Source organism: Anarhichas minor, unplaced genomic scaffold, assembly GCF_050575085.1.
Source record: "Anarhichas minor isolate MPS153535 unplaced genomic scaffold, ASM5057508v1 ptg000012l, whole genome shotgun sequence".
NCBI lineage: Eukaryota > Metazoa > Chordata > Actinopteri > Perciformes > Anarhichadidae > Anarhichas > Anarhichas minor.
Genome location: NW_027466458.1, coordinates 1,786,843 through 1,807,844, shown reverse-complemented (window position 1 = coordinate 1,807,844; position 21,002 = coordinate 1,786,843). Strand labels below are relative to the sequence as shown.

General features: G+C 43.4%; 4 protein-coding genes and 1 long non-coding RNA gene across 16 annotated transcripts; 3 read left to right on the top strand and 2 right to left on the bottom strand.

The window, feature by feature from the left end:
• Positions 1 to 1,162: 1,162 nt before the first annotated feature.
• Positions 1,163 to 4,125, top strand: rnf11a (ring finger protein 11a). Its single transcript, XM_076090183.1, has 3 exons — positions 1,163 to 1,611; positions 2,097 to 2,269; positions 2,529 to 4,125. Exons 1-3 carry the CDS (start codon positions 1,513 to 1,515, stop codon positions 2,698 to 2,700), a joined length of 444 nt encoding a protein of 147 aa, XP_075946298.1. The 5' UTR covers positions 1,163 to 1,512; the 3' UTR covers positions 2,701 to 4,125.
• On the bottom strand, positions 3,306 to 9,498 carry hmox1b (heme oxygenase 1b). 2 transcript variants are annotated; one of them, XM_076090170.1, is made up of 7 exons: positions 7,849 to 9,498; positions 6,374 to 6,824; positions 6,168 to 6,224; positions 5,677 to 5,788; positions 5,338 to 5,553; positions 4,951 to 5,223; positions 3,306 to 4,840 (listed from the first exon to the last, which is right to left on the bottom strand). In XM_076090170.1, exons 3-7 carry the CDS (start codon positions 6,215 to 6,217, stop codon positions 4,649 to 4,651), a joined length of 843 nt encoding a protein of 280 aa, XP_075946285.1. In that variant the 5' UTR covers positions 6,218 to 6,224; positions 6,374 to 6,824; positions 7,849 to 9,498; the 3' UTR covers positions 3,306 to 4,648. The 2 variants fall into 2 exon arrangements, with proteins under 2 accessions (XP_075946285.1, XP_075946286.1); XM_076090171.1 differs by lacking the exons at positions 6,374 to 6,824; positions 7,849 to 9,498 and having other exon boundaries at positions 6,168 to 6,321.
• Positions 4,239 to 11,680, top strand: hmgxb4b (HMG box domain containing 4b). Of its 11 annotated transcripts, XM_076090174.1 has the most exons (12): positions 4,239 to 4,379; positions 4,662 to 5,172; positions 5,357 to 5,625; positions 5,785 to 5,812; positions 6,513 to 7,411; positions 7,893 to 8,007; positions 8,375 to 8,410; positions 8,676 to 8,764; positions 8,855 to 8,911; positions 8,998 to 9,354; positions 11,226 to 11,348; positions 11,438 to 11,680. In XM_076090174.1, the coding sequence occupies exons 6-12, from the start codon at positions 7,971 to 7,973 to the stop codon at positions 11,480 to 11,482; spliced, it is 744 nt and encodes a 247-aa protein (XP_075946289.1). In that variant the 5' UTR covers positions 4,239 to 4,379; positions 4,662 to 5,172; positions 5,357 to 5,625; positions 5,785 to 5,812; positions 6,513 to 7,411; positions 7,893 to 7,970; the 3' UTR covers positions 11,483 to 11,680. The 11 variants fall into 11 exon arrangements, with proteins under 11 accessions (XP_075946289.1, XP_075946288.1, XP_075946291.1 ...); XM_076090173.1 differs by having other exon boundaries at positions 5,785 to 7,411; XM_076090176.1 differs by having other exon boundaries at positions 5,357 to 6,816; positions 7,254 to 7,295.
• A 393-nt stretch (positions 11,681 to 12,073) lies between these two features.
• Positions 12,074 to 20,130, bottom strand: LOC142948272 (uncharacterized). The gene is made up of 3 exons (XR_012953478.1): positions 16,726 to 20,130; positions 15,562 to 15,687; positions 12,074 to 15,261 (listed from the first exon to the last, which is right to left on the bottom strand). It is a non-coding gene; the product is annotated as an uncharacterized LOC142948272 (long non-coding RNA).
• On the top strand, positions 15,171 to 19,781 carry LOC142948264 (uncharacterized). Its single transcript, XM_076090161.1, has 5 exons — positions 15,171 to 15,283; positions 15,556 to 16,436; positions 16,555 to 16,614; positions 16,740 to 17,080; positions 17,264 to 19,781. The coding sequence occupies exons 2-5, from the start codon at positions 16,097 to 16,099 to the stop codon at positions 18,806 to 18,808; spliced, it is 2,286 nt and encodes a 761-aa protein (XP_075946276.1). The 5' UTR covers positions 15,171 to 15,283; positions 15,556 to 16,096; the 3' UTR covers positions 18,809 to 19,781.
• Positions 20,131 to 21,002: the final 872 nt, after the last annotated feature.

Here is a 21,002-nt window from a genome sequence, read left to right as displayed (position 1 = left end):
AATAGCAAACTTCAGAGTAAAAGCATCGGAATCACACTCTTTCATCTGTCATGTAATGTGTATCTGCGAATGGAGAAAAGGAAATAGATTCCCCCTTGGGTGGGGGGTGCAGCTATAGATTAAATGGCAGTGTGAGAGGTACTATTTGGACACTTAATGTGTGTTTCAACAATCAAAGAGAGGTTTTACAATGCCCCCCAGCTGGTGTTGTAGGTAAAAAGATATTTACATGGAGAAGAAATCCGTGCTGAAGAGGCCAATAGGGCACAGGCCCAAGGGATCAGACCCCTAGGCCCGAACAACTGTTTGTTGGAGAGTCATCACAGAGATCAGTTAAAAGTAGATATGTCCTGATTACTACAGAAACTTATCGTTAAAATACACACAAATTAGTAAAGCAGAATAGCCCTGCTTAAAGGTACGGTTCGTCCCAAAATCAAAAATACATATTTTGTCCCTTACCTGTAGTACTATTTAGCAATATAAATTGTTTTGGTGTGAGTTGCCTTGTTTTGGAGATATTGGCCGTAGAGATGTCTGCTTTCTCGCCAATGAAATGGACCTATATGGAACTTGGCTTGCAGCGGCAGCAAAAAAAAAACATTTGAAAATGTTAACAGCAATGTCCCTTTCCAGAAATCATGCCTCTATTACTCAAGATCATCCACAGACCTTGTTGTGAGCAGTTTCATATAGGAAAGGTTGAAAGAAAATAGTTCCTGCATGAAACATCGCATTTGACTTTTACGAAATGTATTTTTTCATGCTTTGAGTTCCAAAAGCCAAACTCTGGTATAGTCCCATTATATTGGAGAGAAGGCAGACACCTCTATGGCCAATATCTTCAACACTCTGCAACTCACAACAAGACAATGTATATTGATAAATAGCAACACAGGTAAGAGGGAAAATATGTATTTTTGATTTGGAGTGAACTGTCTCTTAAAGAAAATAGAATCTTTCTATCTTTCTTTGAGGTATTCTGTAGGATTTTGTGTGAATGCTATGGAATTATAAAACTTCATATTTGCAACCATTGTCTCATAATTTGTCTATTGGTGTTGTGATTATATACCAAATTATAGTGATAACATTTTTTTTAAACGTATCTGCTTTTATTCTGAATGTCCGAGGAGCGTATAATTGAAGGCGGAAGTGTTGTATTTTGCAAGCTTTCTAATGACATCATTCCGGTTTGTGTTTTTTTTGTAAACACGGTAAAACGGAACCAGACACGCGACAAACACTTTGCTGTAACGGCTGAACTCTTTGTCACCAATAGTCTAACCGTATCGCTCAACATTGAGCGTTTATTCCACCCAGAGAGCGACGTCGCTCCTCCCGTCGAGCTCCTCGCGGAATGACAACAAACTATATCAGCTAACCGCTAGTTAAGCTAACGTCAGACAACTCGTTGCAACGTTAGCCGGATAGCTTAGCTCCAGTTGACGCTTGCTAAAGTGTCCGTCAGCCTCATAGCGACGTTGACACTCTCATGGTGGTCTCGGTTCAATGGGGAACTGCCTGTTTTCACAAGGTGCGGACGACCTGTCGCTGCTGAACGAGTCCGAGGGGGGCAGTCTGCCCGGAGAGCCTCCGCCGCCCTACCAGGTGAGCTTCTGGGGCTCAAGTTAAATACACTCCGGCGATTTACGATCAGGTCACCTCGGTAATTAAGGTCAACTATGGTATTTTAAAACACGGACCCTGTTTCCTCTTGTTTATGTGTCTAAGTGAATAATGGACCCTTTTACTGTATTCATTTAATTAGTTAAGAAACACACACAGATGGACACACATCTTTTATTTTGTATTGAACATCCTTTTAAATGAAAAACAAACCAACAGTCTTAAATAAGGTTATCATAAATCATAAGGCCCCCCTGCATAAATACATCAGAAATTAAACAAAAGATAGTTTGTTCTTTCTAATAATTGCTGCATCTTTTTTTAAGTCGGGCTCTTTTTATCCACTTCTCTGCCGTGGTAGTTCAACAAACAATTCCAGTATCAGTCAGGCTGTAGTGCAAAGTCTAAACTCCTTCCTTCAAGTGCACTTGCTTCATAAATGTTGTCTTTTGTTGCTTCCTCTCCAGGAGCACACCCAGCCTATGCCAGTGTACCATCCCACCCCGGGGGAGAGTCGCCTGGCTTACCAGCTGACCGAGGAGGAGCAGGTCCGCATTGCCCAGCGAATCGGTCTCATCCACCACCTGCCCAAAGGCGTCTTCGACCTGGGCTCCGACCCCTCTGACAAGAAAGTTAAAGAGTGGGTCTTTTTTCTTTTTTTACATTCTTCTCTTGCTGCTGTTGTTGGTTTGATCGAACACAATGGACTGGGTTCATTTTTGTACCCTTTTTAATTTAAAGCAGTACTCTTAGCCTTTGAACAGGATGGGATCCTGTCATATTGAGTTAATAAAATGAATAACAATACTTTATACAACAAAGAAGATGTACAGCAGTGGATTTACAATGTAGATCAGTACAGTGGGACAACCGCACAACTCTGTTTCTGTCTCCACCAGGTGTGTGATCTGCATGATGGACTTTGAGTACGGCGACCCCATTCGGTTCTTGCCCTGTCTTCACGTCTACCACGTGGACTGCATCGACCCCTGGCTGATGCGCTCCTTCACCTGCCCCTCCTGCATGGAGCCGGTCGACGCGGCCCTCCTGTCCTCTTACGAAACCAACTGAGCAGCCCCGCGACGGCTGCTCTCGCCTAAAAGTAACCGCACCTTTTTAGCCGAAAATTGTCCTAGCTGTTCAAACAGGTAGCCGAGGTGATGTGGCACTATGCAGATGTTGCCTACAGTACGTTGCTTGAAGTCTGATATGCACCTGTTTGGGCTTTTGGAAACTCTTTGCCTTTAACAGTAGGACGACGTGCCAAATCAAGCTAGATGAAGAATATGGAAAGCTGTACACGTAGCAAAATATTACTGCAAAGTAATGTCACTTTTGTACGACCGACAGTCTATTTTAATTTGTGATATTTTTACGGTAATTAGATGCATGCCACCATTGTGATTTACTTCCCCTTTCTAGACTCATTGTGCAATATGTAATATCAATGGAGAAAATGCAGGAAATTTGTCTCGGTCCACTGAAGTTTTTATGTTTTTTTTTATAGAACATGTGGCCTTGAATGTCACAAAAACACAGGCCTCTCTACTGATATGCAATCATCATCGTCTACAGCGCCATGAGATAGAATGGTGTCCCTTTTAGATCTATTTTATTTGACTACAGTTGTCTGTACTGTTTTTCCTTTTGAAGCTGCTTTCCTCAATGTGGATCTGTTTTCTTTTTTTTGCCTTCCCACAATATGGATCATCTGCTTTGCTTTGCCTTGAGTTTGTGCTCTGTTCTGTTTTAAACATCAGTCCTTAGCGTGTCCTTTTCATTGTTTACTGCCAGTGACATTTACAAAGACAAGATATATGCACCTTGGGGTACTCCTCATCTGTAGCCTGTAGACTCCGTAGGTGATTGTGTGTTTTGATATACGTGTGTGTGTTTTGAGAAGACGGCGGGTAGAGATTGGCATGTCAGTTGTAAACCTCGGTGTAGTTCCTTCTCTTTTTCTAGTTCCAAGCTGTTGGGGTTTGTTCTGTGGTGACGGCCGTCTTACAGCAAGTGATGCAGAGCTCCTGTGTCTGGTCAAACAAAAACACTCTTCTTTTGGTATTAGACGTGTACTCTCTTGATACTGATACTGTGTAATGTATAGTACAAAGTACAACAATTCTGAAAGAGAAGCTACAGCAGTAGAAAGTGTCTTGAATGTAAAGGATTATTTCAGCTTTTAAAGATCCGGACAGTACACGTGACAATAAGAGGACTTGTCTGATTTACTCTGCTGTGCCTTTTGAGGTTGAGGAAAGCCAATTCCTGTGAAGTACAATCCTTTGTGACACGACTTTTTCCTTTTCTTTTAGTTGTCCTCTCGGGGCAAACAGATACCAGCACTGTTCTGATTTGTGTCACTATGTATTAGGCCAGACATTTAGCCAGACTCTGGCTGCTGTTAATCAGTTTGTGTTTTAATTTATGTGTGCCACCATTGGCAGATTTTAGGGAAAATCCTGAAACCACAATAAAAGTCGACACCAGATTTTACACATTGCGTGTTGTCTTTTTATTGTGTGTGTTCTACCAGCAGTTGTTTATTAAATGTGCAATTCTGTGGACGGGGAATTCTTCCCAGTGTTTTACCAGGAACTATAATAAGACCAAGAGCCAAATGAGCAGCAGGCTCCAAACATGAGTGCAAATGTCAACCAGCTGTTCCCTGAACATCAGCAGTGAGCATGAGCAGCGCTAACTGAAGCACAGACGCACACTTCACAAAGCTGCACTAGGAAGAAGAAGAGGTACTTTTCTTTTTCTTTTTTTTTCTCAACAAAATGTTTTTTATTAAAAAGGTAACATATTTACAGTATTAAAAGCTCACTTTATTGCACACTTTATTGCACACTGGAAAACAGTGTTACACAGAAAATCAACTTTAATTCAAACCTTGATAATAAAGTTCACAGTTTAATTACAAAAAAGTATTTTACAGTATTTAGTCATTTACAGGTATTTACAGTAACGGCAACAAAAAAAACAACCACACAGTATTCATTGCTGTGTTTCGTCTCTAAAAAACATAGATGCCTATACTGACTGTGGCCAGAGCCACAAAGAGTCCCAGCAGCGTCCTGAGCAGCGGGGATGATTGCATGATGGCTCCGGGGATCTGGAGTATCTTCACCGGTGTGGAGTGTGTTCTAGACGTCTGCAGCTGGTTCTCAGGGACACTCAGCAGCATCTTCTGCAAATCATCAAAGACCTGTGTGAAAAGAAAAGGGCAAGAACGTCCATCAGCTGCTTCTGGCTTAAAAACAGTTTGAAGAGCAAAGTCTAGTTGACGGTGACATTTTGGTCCCCCCCGCTCTGTACCTGAATGTTAAACTCGAACGCTCTGACAGCCTCCTCCAGCACGCCGTTCCTCTCCTCCTCCGTCAGCTCCACGCTGTTCATCCGGCTGCGATACAGCTGTTTGAAGCGGTTGGGGCTGGACACACCAGGGAAGGCGAAGAACGACAGACCCTCGCTGCCCTGCAGCCCCATGGACTTCTGGGCGATTCGACTCAGGACCTGCCCTCCAGACAGGTCACCTAGGTAACGAGTGTACGCATGGGCAATCAGAAATTCAGGGTTTTCTTTACCGATCTGGGGGGAAAAAAAGCAGGAAAGAAGAATGTTATTTTAGTATCGAACAGTAGAGAAACGATTGTGTAATATATATGTATCTAAACATAAGTATCATACTATTATGAAACATACTTGTCTGAGTCTGTGGCAGTATCTTTCAGTGGCAGCCGGGACAACAACCTTCTCTCTCCAGTCCTGGCCGTAGAAGTATTCCAGGTCTTTCTCGATGGCCTCCAGTCTGGCCAGTTCAGCCGGGAAGTAAATGGGAGCGACGCCGGGGTGGTTGGAGTTCCTGTCCATCTCTTCCTCCAAGGCCTTGTAGACTTCATACATCGAGCACAGGAGGAGCTGAAGAAGAGGAGGAGGGGTGGAGGAGGAGAGGTGGTGTCAAGACAAAGACATCACAGTCAATACAAAAAGGTATGAACGAAAGTGAGATCATCCAAAAGAAGGATTTAGGTTTTGTGTTACCTTAAACTGCGGCAGGGTGACTTGTCCCCTCTGGAAGCTCAGCATCAGCTCTGTGTTTTCTGCCCTGACGTGACTGTCCTTGGTCACCTTTTTGATTTGTTCTGACAGATCCCTGCAAAAAGAAAACGGGCAAAAGGTAAGAGAGGAAGGCATGAAATGAACATAAAGAACAAACGTGGGACTCCAAAGTACAGAAGATGTACATGGTGTGAACCACTGCACCTATAAATGTTTATCTAATGGAGGCAACGTAGAGATGATAAGACTTTACAAGCACGAACAGAAAGTGGGCACACGCTGCACTAGAAACCTACGTTCGGATGCTGCAGCGCTGATGCAGACAATAATCAAACTCGGTGTACGGTTTTTTTAGGAAACGTACAGGTTAAACGCAATAATCTCAGAGCATCTTTAAAGGTGAACATGGCAATGCCCGTGGGTGAAATGTGAGGTGGCAAAAAAAAAAAAAAATCACAGCAGCTCATTCTCACCTGTCAGTCATCTGCTCTGCTGCTGTCTGAGTCTTCTTCTCTGTCTCCATTGTGGCCCTGAAAACAAAACGTTGAGATGTCAGAAAAGTGCTTTTGGAGGCAAACTTCCAACATGATCCCCAACATTCACATTCAAGAGCTATAAAATGTCAGCAAGAGGTTATGGAAATAAATAAACAGCACCGTAGATAATGTGTTTTACTCACCAGTTGGGATGAAGTTGTGTAGGTCTGGTAGTTTGTTGAATATGTCCACAGTGATTCTCTGTTTTCTCTCTGGATGTGCAGTGCAGCTTGTGCTTTGTGTGCCTACAGTCGTCTCCCTCTTTTATATGATCCTCCTCAGTCTCCTCCCTCCAGCAGCTGAATGAAAACAGGAACTCTGCGTCACAAAACCTCAGCTTAACATGATATGGCAACTTCAGCAAAAACAGAGGGAGGGACTGTGAGTTAACATGATGCAGCAACTTTGAGAACAACTTGGAAAAGTTCTGAGGGAGGGACTACGGGACTTAGCATGAGCAAGGACGTTTCAGCAATGCCCTGGATCCCAGAGGGAGGAGGGCTGGGTGCTAAACATGACGGTGCAGCCTTGGAGCTCCCAAAAGTTGGATCAGACGAGAGGAGGAGCCGACTCTAAACATGACCGTGTGAGTTCCTGAAGCCAGAGAGAGGAAGTGTTGAAACAGTGACTCATGTTCCCCAGTGAAGAAACAATCACATGATTGTATCAAGGCAATGCAGCAACAGTTTTTCAAGTTCATCAAAAACATGAACAAGTTCAACCACGTTAATAGATCACTGACACATGAAAAGAACAAGAGGCCATACTGAGAAGAGCAGATATGAGCAGTGCAATGTCAAGCAGAAGAGGCTGCTGCAATTATGTAATTGATGTAAATATGTATTGAGCCCAACCTACAAATACATATTTCGAGAGGATAATGTTAATGTTAATGTTATGTAAAAAAAAAAAAAAAAAAGAGAGATAAATAACTGCAGACGAACGTGCTTCTGCACAGCCAGCTGCAGCGGGACGCCTACTAATTAGTCATCTATTAAATCCGTTGCCCTCCATGCACTCCAGGCTTAACATGAATCAGCAGAGAGACGGGGGCGAGCACTAAACGTGAGTCAGCACTTTATTGTCCGCTCTCTTCTGATTATGGTTCACACTGTGACCCACATAAAGTCGACACAGAGTTGACCCGTGGCTTTCGACATAAAAGAAGACCCGAATTCAAGGTTGTTTTTTAGGTTGTTCGCCTCGTGCTTGCTTGTTGTTTGCAGTCGACAAAACCCGGATGTATGGTACAGAAAGGTTTCCCTAAATGAACGTTAGTTTGTAGCCATAACGTCACCGTCGACTTCTAATTTGTAATACGGTGACGCGTAACTTGTTAAAGTACAGCCTGTCCTCAACTCACAGACTTAGTTTGTTTTAATCTGTTGTAACACGACATAAACTGACTCAACCAGTTGGCGCAGACAGATTTGATCAAAGAGCCGACATTGAAGCCCTGCAGCGGTAGATGGGGACCCGTCAGCTGTTATTGCTTGTGTTCTACAGTTAGCCTACAGTAGTTAACTGCTCACCCACAGAATAAGACACATAACCCATACTGAGTTATTTCTGTTAGATGCACTTTATTCTTAATTTCAATCATAAATGGGGCTCATACCTTAATATTACTGCCGTTAAATCGTTGTCCCTCTCATCCTCCAGTGTGCAGAGAAGCAGGCCCACTGACAGCCAGAGAGAGAGAGAGAGAGAGAGGAAAGGGTCCGAGAAAAGACTTGGAAGATGGAAGTGGAGGAGCCAGATCTGGATTTTGAGGAATGTAGCACCAAGAGGTGGACCCTGGGCCTGCACTGGTAGTTGGTGTTAGTTTAGAGAAATTAAGTTTCATAAATGATCTTTCATCTGCAGCAGAGTAACAGTTGGGATTAGGGGTGTGACAAATAATGCACGTTATATATATATTCTGATATAGTCTCTTGGTTGTTATGTTATTGATACACTGGCATAAATAGTGTGCTACGTTGTGTTGCGGTGTCCGAGGTGTATCCTGTAACTGCAGACATTTGAACTCTGAACCGTACTTAGTTGTGGCACTGTTCCTTAAAGTTGTTATTTTTGGATGTTGTGATTCATTTGAATTCCATATGTGTGATAGCTTATTGTTCACCTTTCTTTTTTTCAGGAAGCAGAAGGCCTGCTCAACAGGGAAAGGAAACCCTCTGGTAAGGTGCTTTTCAGGTTAACTGTGTGCATTCATTCACCATGCGTCAGCTGTGTAGATGCTGAAGAAGTTCTCTCACAAATCCATCATGGCTGTAATACAGTCTGTCTCAGTGGTGACTGTTGAGCACATTTCAGCTAAAACAGCCATGACCAATCATATGAACACAATGCAATCTAAAGATGCAGGAAGGGCACTCCGTATGATGGAGATATGGTTAACAGCATCTGTTGTTGTAGTATGTGTGAATACATGACATATTGCAGGTGATGGTGAAGCTGAGTCCTCTGGCCTCGTCCCTGCTTATCCAGTCTGTGTGCCACAAGGCCGATGGGAAGAAAGAGGAGGAGAAGAGGTACGGGAAAAGATCAAATTAGATATATATGTCTGTAATTTCATCCCCTCCATACTTACTCATGATTTATGTGCAAACTGTCTCTTCCAGGATATCCAAGAGAAGTTGTTGCGTTTATGTTGCACAGCAGAGGACAGCTTTGAGCAGGTAGTTATCCTCTATGTTGTTCAGTTCATTTCTACTTTCACTTCTACTCTTTATCATTTTTCTACCTTTTTTTTTGTTCCTCCCAGGCAAGTCCAAGCTACATGTTGGAGTACTGGTTGTACTCGGATAACCAGCACAACATGGCCGACTGTCCCATCATCACCCCTCCTGCCACTCCAGTAACGCACAGGCCTTGTCCCTTCATGCCCGTTCCTAGTTCAGTGACGGCCGCTGCTTCTGCAGAGAGCTCTGTGGTTAAATCCGTGGTGTCCGGCCCCGTGACTGACACCTGCGGTCCCATTAGTTCTGTGTGCAGTCCCACCAGTTCAGCCTGGGACACTCTCAGATCCACATCTGACCGGGATCCTGTCAGTGCTGCAGCTCACCTCCACCTGTTGGGAGAATCCTTGTCCCTGATTGGACACCATCTTCAGGAGACAAATGTGAGTAGATTCAGTGTAGGAAAAACAATGTTTTCTATTAATTACTGCTCTGGGAAACTTTTTGTTGATATTGTGAGCTTATTAAATGTTTTTTCAGTTATGTACCCCTTTGAAGTGCCCCCCTGACCAGCGCAAAATATGACATTATAAATGTTCTTGTGAATGTGATTGCAATTGTTGCGGCAGTTGACAGATTAAGGCAGCTAACGATTTCATTGAAAATAGGAACACTAAATATAAAATGTGGTTTGTTGAACTTACAGTTAGAGTTTTTATTATGTCTCTGAGACAGCGACCGCTGTGGCATTATGTTTTCTAGTTGTACGTCTAGTCCAGGCATGTCCAAAGTCCGGCCCGCGGGCCAATCACGGCCCGAGGTCAGATTTTATATGGCCCGCACCTTCTGTCTTAAAATGCATTATTCATGGCCCGCCAGCACAGTCAAAACGGAATGAATAAATCATACAAAATAATGTCAGCAGGGACTGTTGGCCCTTGGGCATTTTCACATTATCAAATCTGGCCCTCTTTGAAAAAAGTTTGGACACCCCTGGTCTAGTCCGTTCTCAGGAACGGACTAGATATTTCAGGCCTGGAGGGAATTTCCACGAATGTCCACCTGCACTCGAGGTTGAGCTGATTAGATTTTGGTGGTCAAAGGTCACTGTGACCTCTCAAAACACATTTTTAGCCATAACTCAAGAATTCATATGCTAATGTTAACAATTTCACACAAATTTCTTTGAGGATGAAGTGATGATCTTTTGGACAGACATGGATGTAAACTGGTTGGTGGAGGCATACAACCGCAAGGCGGGAATTCTAGTTGAACTTATTATTGCATAACTTTCTTTAGGAATCATGACTGACTGATATTTTTTAAATGATATCTCACATACCTGCTGCAGTACTCCAGAGTACCCCTGGAGGTACTCGTACCCTCATTTTATGAAACACTGACAAGGATAATAACAGGGCTGCACCTTCATAATTGCATATCCATATTTTGAATCTAATTGGTCTCTAAACAGATCATGGCTCTGTCCAGCAGCTGCATATTGCTCAAATCAACATAGCTACATCATGACACATTATTTAAAGGGCCAGGTTCGACCTATTATCGCTGACCAGACTGCAATTATAACCACATTATTGTATTAATGACTCTGATTATAACTGCTTGGACTCAGTGTTATGGCCTGTTCCAGATAGGTTAATATAGGACTTGACTGTATGCTTCAAAGCCTGCAGTTTGCCTCAGTGATTTACATTCATACTAGTCATCTAGCCTACATTATTAGCTGGCATACACACAAGTCATGATAGAAGAAGTTAAGCTAGAGAGGCTGTTCAATTTGCTGTCACTGACCAACACTGCAGCTCCCCGTCTGTTTCTTTTACACCTTCGCAAGAAGTATTTCCGACCAACGTTAACAGTTTCGTCTTCAAAAAATGTCTCACAACAGAGATATTGCCGGCTAACGTTTAGCTAAACAAAGTGCAAATGCTAACTTAGTTCATTGACAGACAAAGTGACAGATACTGGTATAAAGGTCCAGATTCATAGAGGCGTAAAGTAAAAAAATTGGCGTTTGGCAACACCAATGTTGGCCCTCCTGAATATTGTTAAATATCACCACAGTGTGATGGTTGGTTAGTTATTGATAACAAAGATGATCTGTTCCAATTAAACGCAACGTGAGTTCAGTGACGTAATGACCCTTCCTTCTATTCATTAAAGATGTGAAATATTACGAGGTCAAAATGAAACGGACTACAAGATTAAGAAGTGTGGGTTTAATTTATCCTCCATTAAACAGCCATGCGCTGCATTAAGAGTCGCTTGCTTTTCTTCCTCTCTCTCTCTGCAGAAAGCGGTGAGCATGTCGAGCAGCGTGTCTCTGCTCTTGGACTCTCTGCTGTGTGCTCTGGCTCCTCTCCTCTGCCTCACCGCACAGATACCAGAGCTGAAGAGCTGCACTCAGCACACACTGGTGAGAGATGCAGCCGCTTAACAGTGAATAGTCACCATATACTACACACTCTACAAATGTAATATGATATTATCTGTGTTGTTTTTAAGCCCTCCACTCTGGAAAACATTTCCTATCTGATGCCCGGGCTGTGAGTGATGACGACCCCGCTGACAGCACACAGCACATTCTGATACTGAAAGTACATCTTGAATCTGTTTTGTTGTACAAGAATATTTGTTTGCACTATAGAAATTATTTGAGCGATATCACAATCATGCAAGTTTACTTTAATATGTCGGGATAGTTTCTTGTATTTGTTGTTTGATTAAAAGAGGTGTGTAACGATTGAATTATGGAGCTTTTTACTGACTAGATACATCAGTCTTTGTTTAAAAGTGTCGATGGTTTTTCTTCTGCCCTACAGTGGAGTTGATCAGGCGTCCCATACATTTACTACACAGTCTCTTGAATGTTCTTGGATTCACCCTCAAATGTAAAAGTTGAAGAAACTACAAATTTGCACAAGTTCATTTTAAGTAATATAACTATCTTTAGCCCCTGATAAGTTTGACTGCATATGACCACAGAAGCCTCCATTTCATATCCGTTTAATTATTGTAAACTAAAAGAAAAATATTTCCGTAAAGCTAAAACTAAATAGAAAAAATAAAATGAATAAATTCATTTTAGTTTTTTTAGCTATGACTATCTAATATAAAGGACACAGCACGTCAAGTCTCGTGACATTGAGCCACGGAACCGAATCGACTTTGACATTCCAGGAGATGGCGCTGTGCCACAATCACGTCACAATTAGTCCCTGTTGTTTTTCACATGCAGTCTAGCCTTGTACAATGAAATAACAAGAACATGATTTAAATATTGTAGTAGATCAAATGCCATATATCCTAGCTATTCAGCTCAGGTTTAATGTTCACCAACTGGGGTCAAGAGGAAAAGGTCAAAAACGTTTGGTAGTGAAAGAGTAATCAAGTTGATTCCCAAATCAAAAGATTTAAACATAATGGGCATTTTTACAGTTTTCCAAGCACTTATTTTATGTGTATGTAGCTACATACTTCTGAGTCATTATACTGTAACAAAACAAACTAAAACTAAATACATAAAATCTTTTCTGAAAAACTGAAACGAAACAAAATCTTGCAAACGCACTCTGAAAATAGGAAGTCAAAACTGAACTGAAAGAAACTAATTAAAAACACCAAACTATTTTAAAGTTACCTTGTTTCATATCTAATATTTACAAATGTTGCTCACAGTTTATGTGACCAATCAACTCATGGCAAGTTAAATACATGCCTGGAGAGTCATTTCAATTGAGCTTTTACAAATTATGAATTGACCACAGGTTAGCATTGTAAGACAATTTTATCATGAGGTATATTATCAGTCGTTAATTGCTGTAATATTTCAACACCTGAAATAACAGATCGGATTTTTTTTAAATGTTTGCCTCCGCGCCGACATTATGTCTTCAGGTTGTCTGTCCGTCTGTCCGGTCCGTTCTCGTGAACGCGATGTCTCACGCCTGGAGGCACAAACGTTTACCTGGACTCAGTGTTGAACTGATTTCGATTTTGGTGGTCAGAGGTCGCTGTGAGCTCAACTTAACTAAAAACATTCATATGCTAATTATGACAATTTCACACAAACGTCCCATAGGATAAAATGGTGAAGTGATGACATTTTGGATGTAAACTGTAACTTGAGTGGTTGGTGGAGGCAGACAACTACAGGCGGTGAATCTAGTTTGTACACAGTACAATATAAAAGTCTCAGGCTGTAAGCTCAAGGCTTTAAGGTTTTCAAACACTATGTCGAGTGAAACTGCTATTCCCTATTTGGTGAATCCCCGTCCGTATGATGCACAACGCAGCAGAGTGAAGTTCCTCGTTGATTTATTCAGACTTCACATCGTCCATTCGCCCTGACGACTGCAGCGTTGCCAGTTATTAACCTGACGAACCCTGAAGTCCATGCTTATTTGACAGCCATCCATGCGTTTTGACACCTCCTGGGTGTGGTGGTAAAAGTAAGGTAAAATGATTCACATATGCCCCGGGATGCACCACCTCCGCCTCAGCTTGGAATGCTTGGCAGCCCGCGGACAAAAGAAACCAGTTGTGTACGCGGAAAGAAAAAAAATATATACTTCTGAGTGCATTCATGTGAGCATGCGTTCAGAATTGGGAGTGGTGAGCCGGTTACCTCCCTAAGACTGCAAGTCTCACCTGCGTAGGCAGCTGTTAGTCGTCGACATGTACTGTGCTGGTTGAGTTGTCTGGATGAGAGAAATAATTCAGTGAATACCGAACAAACGGAGCACGCAGAGAAGACAACACATGAACACAACTTAAAAAATCCTAACACGATTGAGTAAGTATGTTTGTTTATTGTTTGAATGAGGCAGCTGTTTAGTCACCATACGAATGGTTGTCAGTGTTCTGTGAAACAACAAGTGTCTGTCTGGCTTTACGCTCTACTTTCAGAATTAGGTTTAGTGCCAAGTTTGAGTTTCACTTTAGTGCTAAATGTGTACAGTTTTCATGAGATCTTGCAATGCCTTATGTTCAGTCCTTTTTTTAAACATTTTTGTGTGCATTTGTTAGCGGATATGTTTAGTGCATTTGAGTCCATGCGTAAATGTCCTGGTAGAATGCCGTTGGACAGGACTGGCAAGGTGTGGCGCATCATGCAAGCTAAGAAAAAAGGGATTGCGAAGGAAGAAAAATGTGAAATGAAAGCTTCATGTAGGAGCCCAGCTATTATCCTTTATCTTAGTTCTTGTTAACTCAGGTGAGAGGATGGAGAGAAAGGTGATGCTCAAAGGAAACGAAATAAGAAGACGGCGTTCTTTTAACTATCGGACACAAACGATCAGAGAGACACACCCGCATCACAGATGAAAACGCATCAAAAGTCTTCACATCTTTCACATGTTTGTTTAGACCTCACTTCTCCTGTTTACATTTCAGATGAGATGAGTAAACTCCTGCCCAACCCGTCCAATTCTGTTTTTCCAGTTTTATTTGCATGGGGATACATCTTCTAAAAGTTAAACATTTGGCCAAAGGCCACATGTACGATCACGGTTGTTTGGTGTAGCTTCCCATCAAATAGCACCTGTAATCTTTGGTACTGAAATGCATCCAGCACATTTGACCCCTTCCTCCTCCTCCTCCTCCTCTCTTTCCAGCAATGAGTGAACTCTTGAGAGGGAGCTACTCCGGGTCCTCGTCCCCAGAGCTGAGACTTGTTCTCTTGGGAAACCTCGGGTGTGGAAAGACGGCCTCGTCCGACACCATCCTGGGCCAGCTGTCCCTCATCTCCCCCACTGCTTCCAGGAGCTGCCAGCTGCGGCAGGGCATCACAGAGGGCCGGAGTGTGACGGTGGTGGAGGCACCGAGATGGTACTGGAGCGGCGGCAAGATGGAGGACAGCGTGAGGGAGGAGACAAAGCGAGCGATGGCGCTGGTCGCACCAGGCCCAGATGCCATTCTGCTGCTGGTGCCTGTTAACCAATTCACAGAGGTGGGTTGTGGACTCACTTTGCCCTTCCACTTGTGTTGCTGTCATGGCTTTATCTCTCATTTACTCATGCAGTCATCTATGGTATCATTTCGGCAGTTTTAAAAGTAAAAGACGTGCTTTTGATTCCTCCTAATATACAATATTCATTCATTTTCATTTTATTTTTTTGAAAATGAATAAGTTTGAGTAAAGTACAATGAACACCTATCCAAGGTGCATATATATTTACATGCATATACAGTAAATTTAGCAATTAAAGTCCTAATATTATTCGTCTTTCTCGTTCTCAGGTGGAGGGTCTTGTGCCTGCAGAGCTGGAGGAGGTGTTTGGGAAGGAGGTGCTGGACCACACCATGGTCGTTCTAACCTGTGGGGACTACTTGATGGGAAAAACAGTGGAGGTATTAGAGTTGCACACGCTGTCTGTGGTGGGCTGAGATATTCATTTCGAGCACTCTAATTTTTACTATAAAAAGTTTTTAAAGTCTAGTATTCACTTTGGTATTCTGCGATTCAACTTAAGCTCTGCATTTGAGTTTTAAATGAGTCAGCCAGTCTTGTGACACACCGAATATGAGAGCCATCCGCCTAAACTTTTCCCCTAATTCCAAACTGATAACATTTTGTGTATACTTTGTGTATAGCCGTTGCAAATCTAAAATGTTTTCCTCAGGAATACCTGCAGAAAGAAGTCCCAGGCCTGAGGCAGATCATTGAGCGCTGCGGGGGGAGGTACCATGTCATCAATAATCGTCAGCGACAGAACAGGGAGCAGGTCTGCGAGCTGCTGGACAAGGTGAGATGTCTGCGTATGGAGCAATCAAAAGAACAGCATCAAGAGTCGAGTTTGCGCACACACTTTGTTCAGCGTATATTGTTCACAGCTTCTCTGTTCTCATACTGATTGTGGTGGTTATCTCACACTTTAGTCAGTTTTGGTGCGTCAGCTTTTTTTTTTTTTTTTGTTTTTGTCTGAGCATTCCTGTTTTTCCCACCAACGCCCTGTTGCACACTCAACAATCACACCCAGACGTAGTCTGAACTAGTATTAGTAATTATGCTGATTACAATGTCACTTTGACAGACATGGGAATTGTTTCCACATTGCAGATTAATTGCAGGAATTACAAAACATGGCACTATAATTGTAAATGTGAGGATGGGGGACATTTCCTAAATTAATTGTTTGCTTATTTATCTTACAGGTGGACAATATGGTGACGAACAATGGTGTTTTCTATATGAAAACGGTCCAGGAGAGAGAGCTGGAGCAACGAGTGAATGACAGAAAGCGAGAACTTATGGAAAGTTACAGAGCTCAAAAGGAGGAGAGGAAAGACTACATCCCCAACCCAGAAACACGGAGGAGTGTGGAGCACAGCACCGCCTCAGAGAGGTGGAGGAGAGAAGAGAGGGACGAGATAGAGGGAAGTGTGGGCGTGAGCCAAAGGTCTAACGGGCTCCATTCAACTCCAGCACCAGAACAACAGTCATCTTCAGAGCCACACAATGACAGGCAGGCCAACAGGGCGCCCAGTTTCAGACTAAATGCAGGTAAATATTTGCATTTCTGTACCTAATGTTGTTCTAAATCACAATGAGTTGAAAACAACAACTCAAAAATGAATGTGAGCGCAAAGCAGGACTCATATTTACTGTTTTTCCTCTGTAGATGGAGCTGTACTCTCACAAATGTCTGAGGTTAAATCAACTCCAAAAGTGGTCACAACTTGTGAGTCACAGGGCCTCACTGTCTCGTATTATGTCACTTAAAAGTGCACTCCTATGATGCCAGATGTTACAAAAATAATTGTCATTTTCCATATTAAACTCCAAATGTCACCTGATTGTTTTCAGTTCACCACAGAATAAACAGCTTCGAAGAGAGATCCCCCGAGGCGTCTCCTACCTCCGCTCCTCTTTCGCCCTTCTTTTCCTCCTCGTCGACCTTCGCCTCCTCTCCCGCCTCCTCTCCCGCCTCGTTCCCCTCACCCGCCTCTCCTTCCTCATTCGCCGCATCGTCCTCACCTTCATCTTCTCCGGAGCTGCGTCTGGTGCTGCTCGGGCGATCTGGAGCAGGGAAAAGTACAGCTGGCAACAACATACTGGGGCGGGAGGAGTTCGAGTCACGCCCGGAGAGCCTCAGTGCCATCACTCAGGAGTGTGTGAAAAAGAAGGCGCTGGTTGAGGGAAGACAGGTATGTGATTAAGATGTTGTTTGCTTTCATGTTTTCATTTTCCTTTCACTCCACGTGCCATCGCCGGCCCCCCAAAAATCTGATCTTTGACATGCTGCTTGTTTTGTGTCATAAAACAATCATGCTGGTTTTCCCTCAATCAACTCTCCACATGGCTACACGTGTCTCCTCTCTCTCCTGCAGGTGGCGGTGGTGGATACCCCAGACTGGTTCAATTCAGAGCAAACTCCAGATGAAGTGCGAGCTCAGATCTCCTCCTGCGTGGCGTTGTCCAGCCCTGGTCCACACGCCTTCCTCCTGTGCGTCCCCTTAGACCAGCCTGCGAAGACCGAGCTGCAGGCTCTAGAGGCCCTCGAGAACGTTTTTGGCCCTGAAGCGGTCCAGAATCACACTCTGCTGCTCTTCACTTACGCAGATAAACTGAGGGAGAGCGAGAAGGTGGGGAAAGATGGCGTGGAGGCATACATCGCTAGTCAGCGGCGAGATTTGTTGAAGCTCGTAGAGAAATGCAGGGACAGGTTTCATGTGCTGGAGCAGGGAGAGGGTGGGAGGGACAGTAGGAGTGTGGCAGAGCTGCTGGAGAAGGTGGAGCAGACAGTGAAGGAAGCTGGAGGGCAGTGCTACTCCCATCCTGCTTTTCAGGAGGCGGAGGACAGAGTGAGGCAGAGACAGGTAGAGTTAGCAAGGGAGAGACGGAGAGGGACACTAGAGCAAGACGGACCGCTCGGCTCTGAGAGGCGGGTGCTTTATTCCTACATGCAGCCTGTGGCTGAGGCAGAAGAGGAAGTGAGAGAGGAGGAGATTGAGCAAACAAGGGATGAGGCGGAGATGAGTGTAAGGTCGATGACTATTCAGAGCCTTCCTCCCATTACGCGTTCCACCATGTCCCCTTCACTCCTACGCTCCATTATGGAGAAAATGGGGTCGAGCGCAAAGATGTTACCCAAACTGTTGTCGGATAGCTCTGTGTGGGTCGGCGAGGGAGCAAAGAAGGTGAAGGGTAGTCCGGTGTGGGGGACAGTCGGCAGCAGAGCACAGAACGTCCACAAGAAGATGGTTGATAGTTCTGTATGGGGGAAGGTGGGAGCTAGTGCCGGACATGTGTCCAAACTAGTAGGAGATAGAGTTCCTAAGGTAATGGTGGACGGTTCTTTGTGGATGGGATCTGGGGCAAAGTCGGTAGCAGCTAGTCCAATGTGGGGAAAAGTTGGATCGGGGTCCATGCATGTTGGAGCTGGGATTGGAGCCGGGGCAAAGAATTTGGCACAGAGTCCCATGTGGGGTAGAGTGGGATCCGGGGCCAAAAGTGGAGCTAAACTGATGGCTGAAAGCTCTGCGCGAGTTGGAGCTGGAATCGGTGCCGGGGCAAAGAAGGTGGCGCAGAGTCCAGTATGGGGGAAAGTGGGCTCCAGTGCCAAAGCAGGGGCCAAAATGGTGGCTGAGAGCTCCGTGTGGGAGAAAATTGGGACTACTGCAAAACAGGTGCCCATGGTAGTCATAGGGGGCGCACTGCTGGGTCTGGTGCTCGGAGTGGTCTTGGGAGGTGTGATCGGCGGAGCTGTCGGGGCAGCTGCTGGGTCTGTGGTAACCGAGGTGGGCAGACGGAAATTCAGCAACAAAAGCACGTTAGAAAAGACGGATGAAGCAGCGAAAAACGTGGAGAGAACGGTGAACGACGGCATCGACTCTCTGGTAAAACAAGGAGAGAAAGTATTGAAGACTGAATGAACGGCTGAATAGAGCACGTATTTAAAATATATAACAGATGTAAAAACTTTTATTTGTGAATTAGGACCATCAGAGTGTAGAATTCAACAGTGGCAAATATGGTTTTCATTTTTATTTTGACACATTGACAATCTTTGTTTGTTTCCTTCTTTCTACACAAATATACTACAAGTTGATTCCAAACTTCAATATTATTCTATTATTTGCTTAAGTTTAATTCCAGCAGCTAATGAATGAGGATGGCTTTTTTTTTTTTTTTTTTTTTTAAAGGGTGAACGTCACTCACTAAATTATTTGTTCTATCGATATTTTTGATTTGACTAATTGAACTTTGCTAATCTTGGCTCAATCAAATTTTTTAGTGCAAAGGATACGATTTGTATTATAATGTGTCAAATCATGTAAGAAAATAAAAATGCTATTTTTAACCTACAATTTGTTATTTTCTGTCCAATCTCTTAATGTAAGTGGTACATTCAAGGTGAATTTAAGTCATTAAAAAAGTTGTATTAAACATGTACACTACATCAGTCACTTAGCAAATATAATACAGTTTGTTTTTGCATTTACTGAACCCGACAGCTTGTTACCCTCTGCATTAAAGAGCTGTATCCTCATTATCAGCACACTAAAGCTGCTTTAGGAGAATCTTCATTCTTCACATGGGACGAGCAGTTTTTAGTGTGGGCTGATGGAGTCGGGCTACTGTTATTTCTGTGTGTAGTGAGTGTATCAAGAGGGGCTCAACGTAGGGGGGGAGGCAAGGACATTATCTCTGAGTCCCAGGCTGGCCGCCATCACCCTGCTTGGCCTCCTGTATCAAAAGAGGGAGAGAATGTTAACGCACCAGCAGTCCCAACCAACATTATGTGGTTTCAGTTTCCGAACCGATGTCATTGCAAAAGCCGTGAAGTTCTGTTGATTTCTATATATTTAAAAAAATAAAATATACTGAAAAAAGTGTTTGCAATTGCAGAATTCTGCAGTACACCGTGTGTGACCCCTGCCTCAGTCCTCTCTGTGGTTTCATAATGAAACAGGAGGGGGGGCAGAATGGGCCAGAGGCAGCCGCATGGCAGCGTTGTGAAAGCTGCTCTTCCTGTCGTGTGGTCCTGAAACCGGTTGTGTAGGGGTTCCCAGAGCATCCTGGTGGTTGCATTCTTCTTTTTTGTTTTTCCCCCACTCCCTTTCTCCCATGCAGTGGTGGCCACCTCACACACACACACACACACACACCCCTCCACCAGGAAACTCGTTGGCCGTCAATGAGACAGCACTAACTGTAGGCGTTTCCTGGCCCCTTGATAAACTAACTTGTGCAAGCCCCCCCCCCCCCCCCCCCCCACCCCACCACCACCAAGCTGAACCCCTTCTTCTACGCATCCCACATCCACCCATACCTTCCTCACACAACCACACACCTGCAATTGTTGCTGTTACATAAATCTTTTGCCACACATGTCAAAAACATGTAGTGGTGGAGTAGGCCTACATTTACTCAAGTACAAGTGCGTAAGTGCAAATTTGAGGTACTTGTACTTTACTTGAGTATTTTAATTTTCTGCTACTTTTATAGGCTGCTTCTACTCCACTAGCCTACACTTCAGAGGCAAATATTGTACATTTCACTTCACTATTTATTCAACCACATAGAAATACAATATATAAATCAACCAACAAATAATGTATTCTTATAGATTAAGCCTAATTTACTAAAAATACTGACTAAAACTACTCAATGAATAACACACACACACACACACATCCCCTGTGCAACAAGCAACCTCTTTATTGTTGTTTTCTTAGATGGATATTGTTATTGCTTCTATTTTTTAAATATATATTGTTATATATGACATATTTTACGTCTTTCTTTTAATTTACTCAGTGAGTAGCAAAGTTGTTTTTTATGTACTTGTACTTTGAGTATAAAAATTGGTATTTTTTACTTTTACTTAGTAGCCTACTATTTATCACCAGTATTGTACTTTGTACATTGAAAGTCACATGTTAAAAGTCCTGATAAACTGAGTATGGAACAGAAGAAAGCTGCAGGTGTGTCTGCGGCCGCAGGACGGCGGAGCGCCACGTCCACACAGGTGACACTCCGGAAATTATAAGTTATAAATGTTTATGTTCACGGGCCCCCAGAGTTCTTGGGCCGGGTCACTTCAAGCAACATCAAATCAACAGT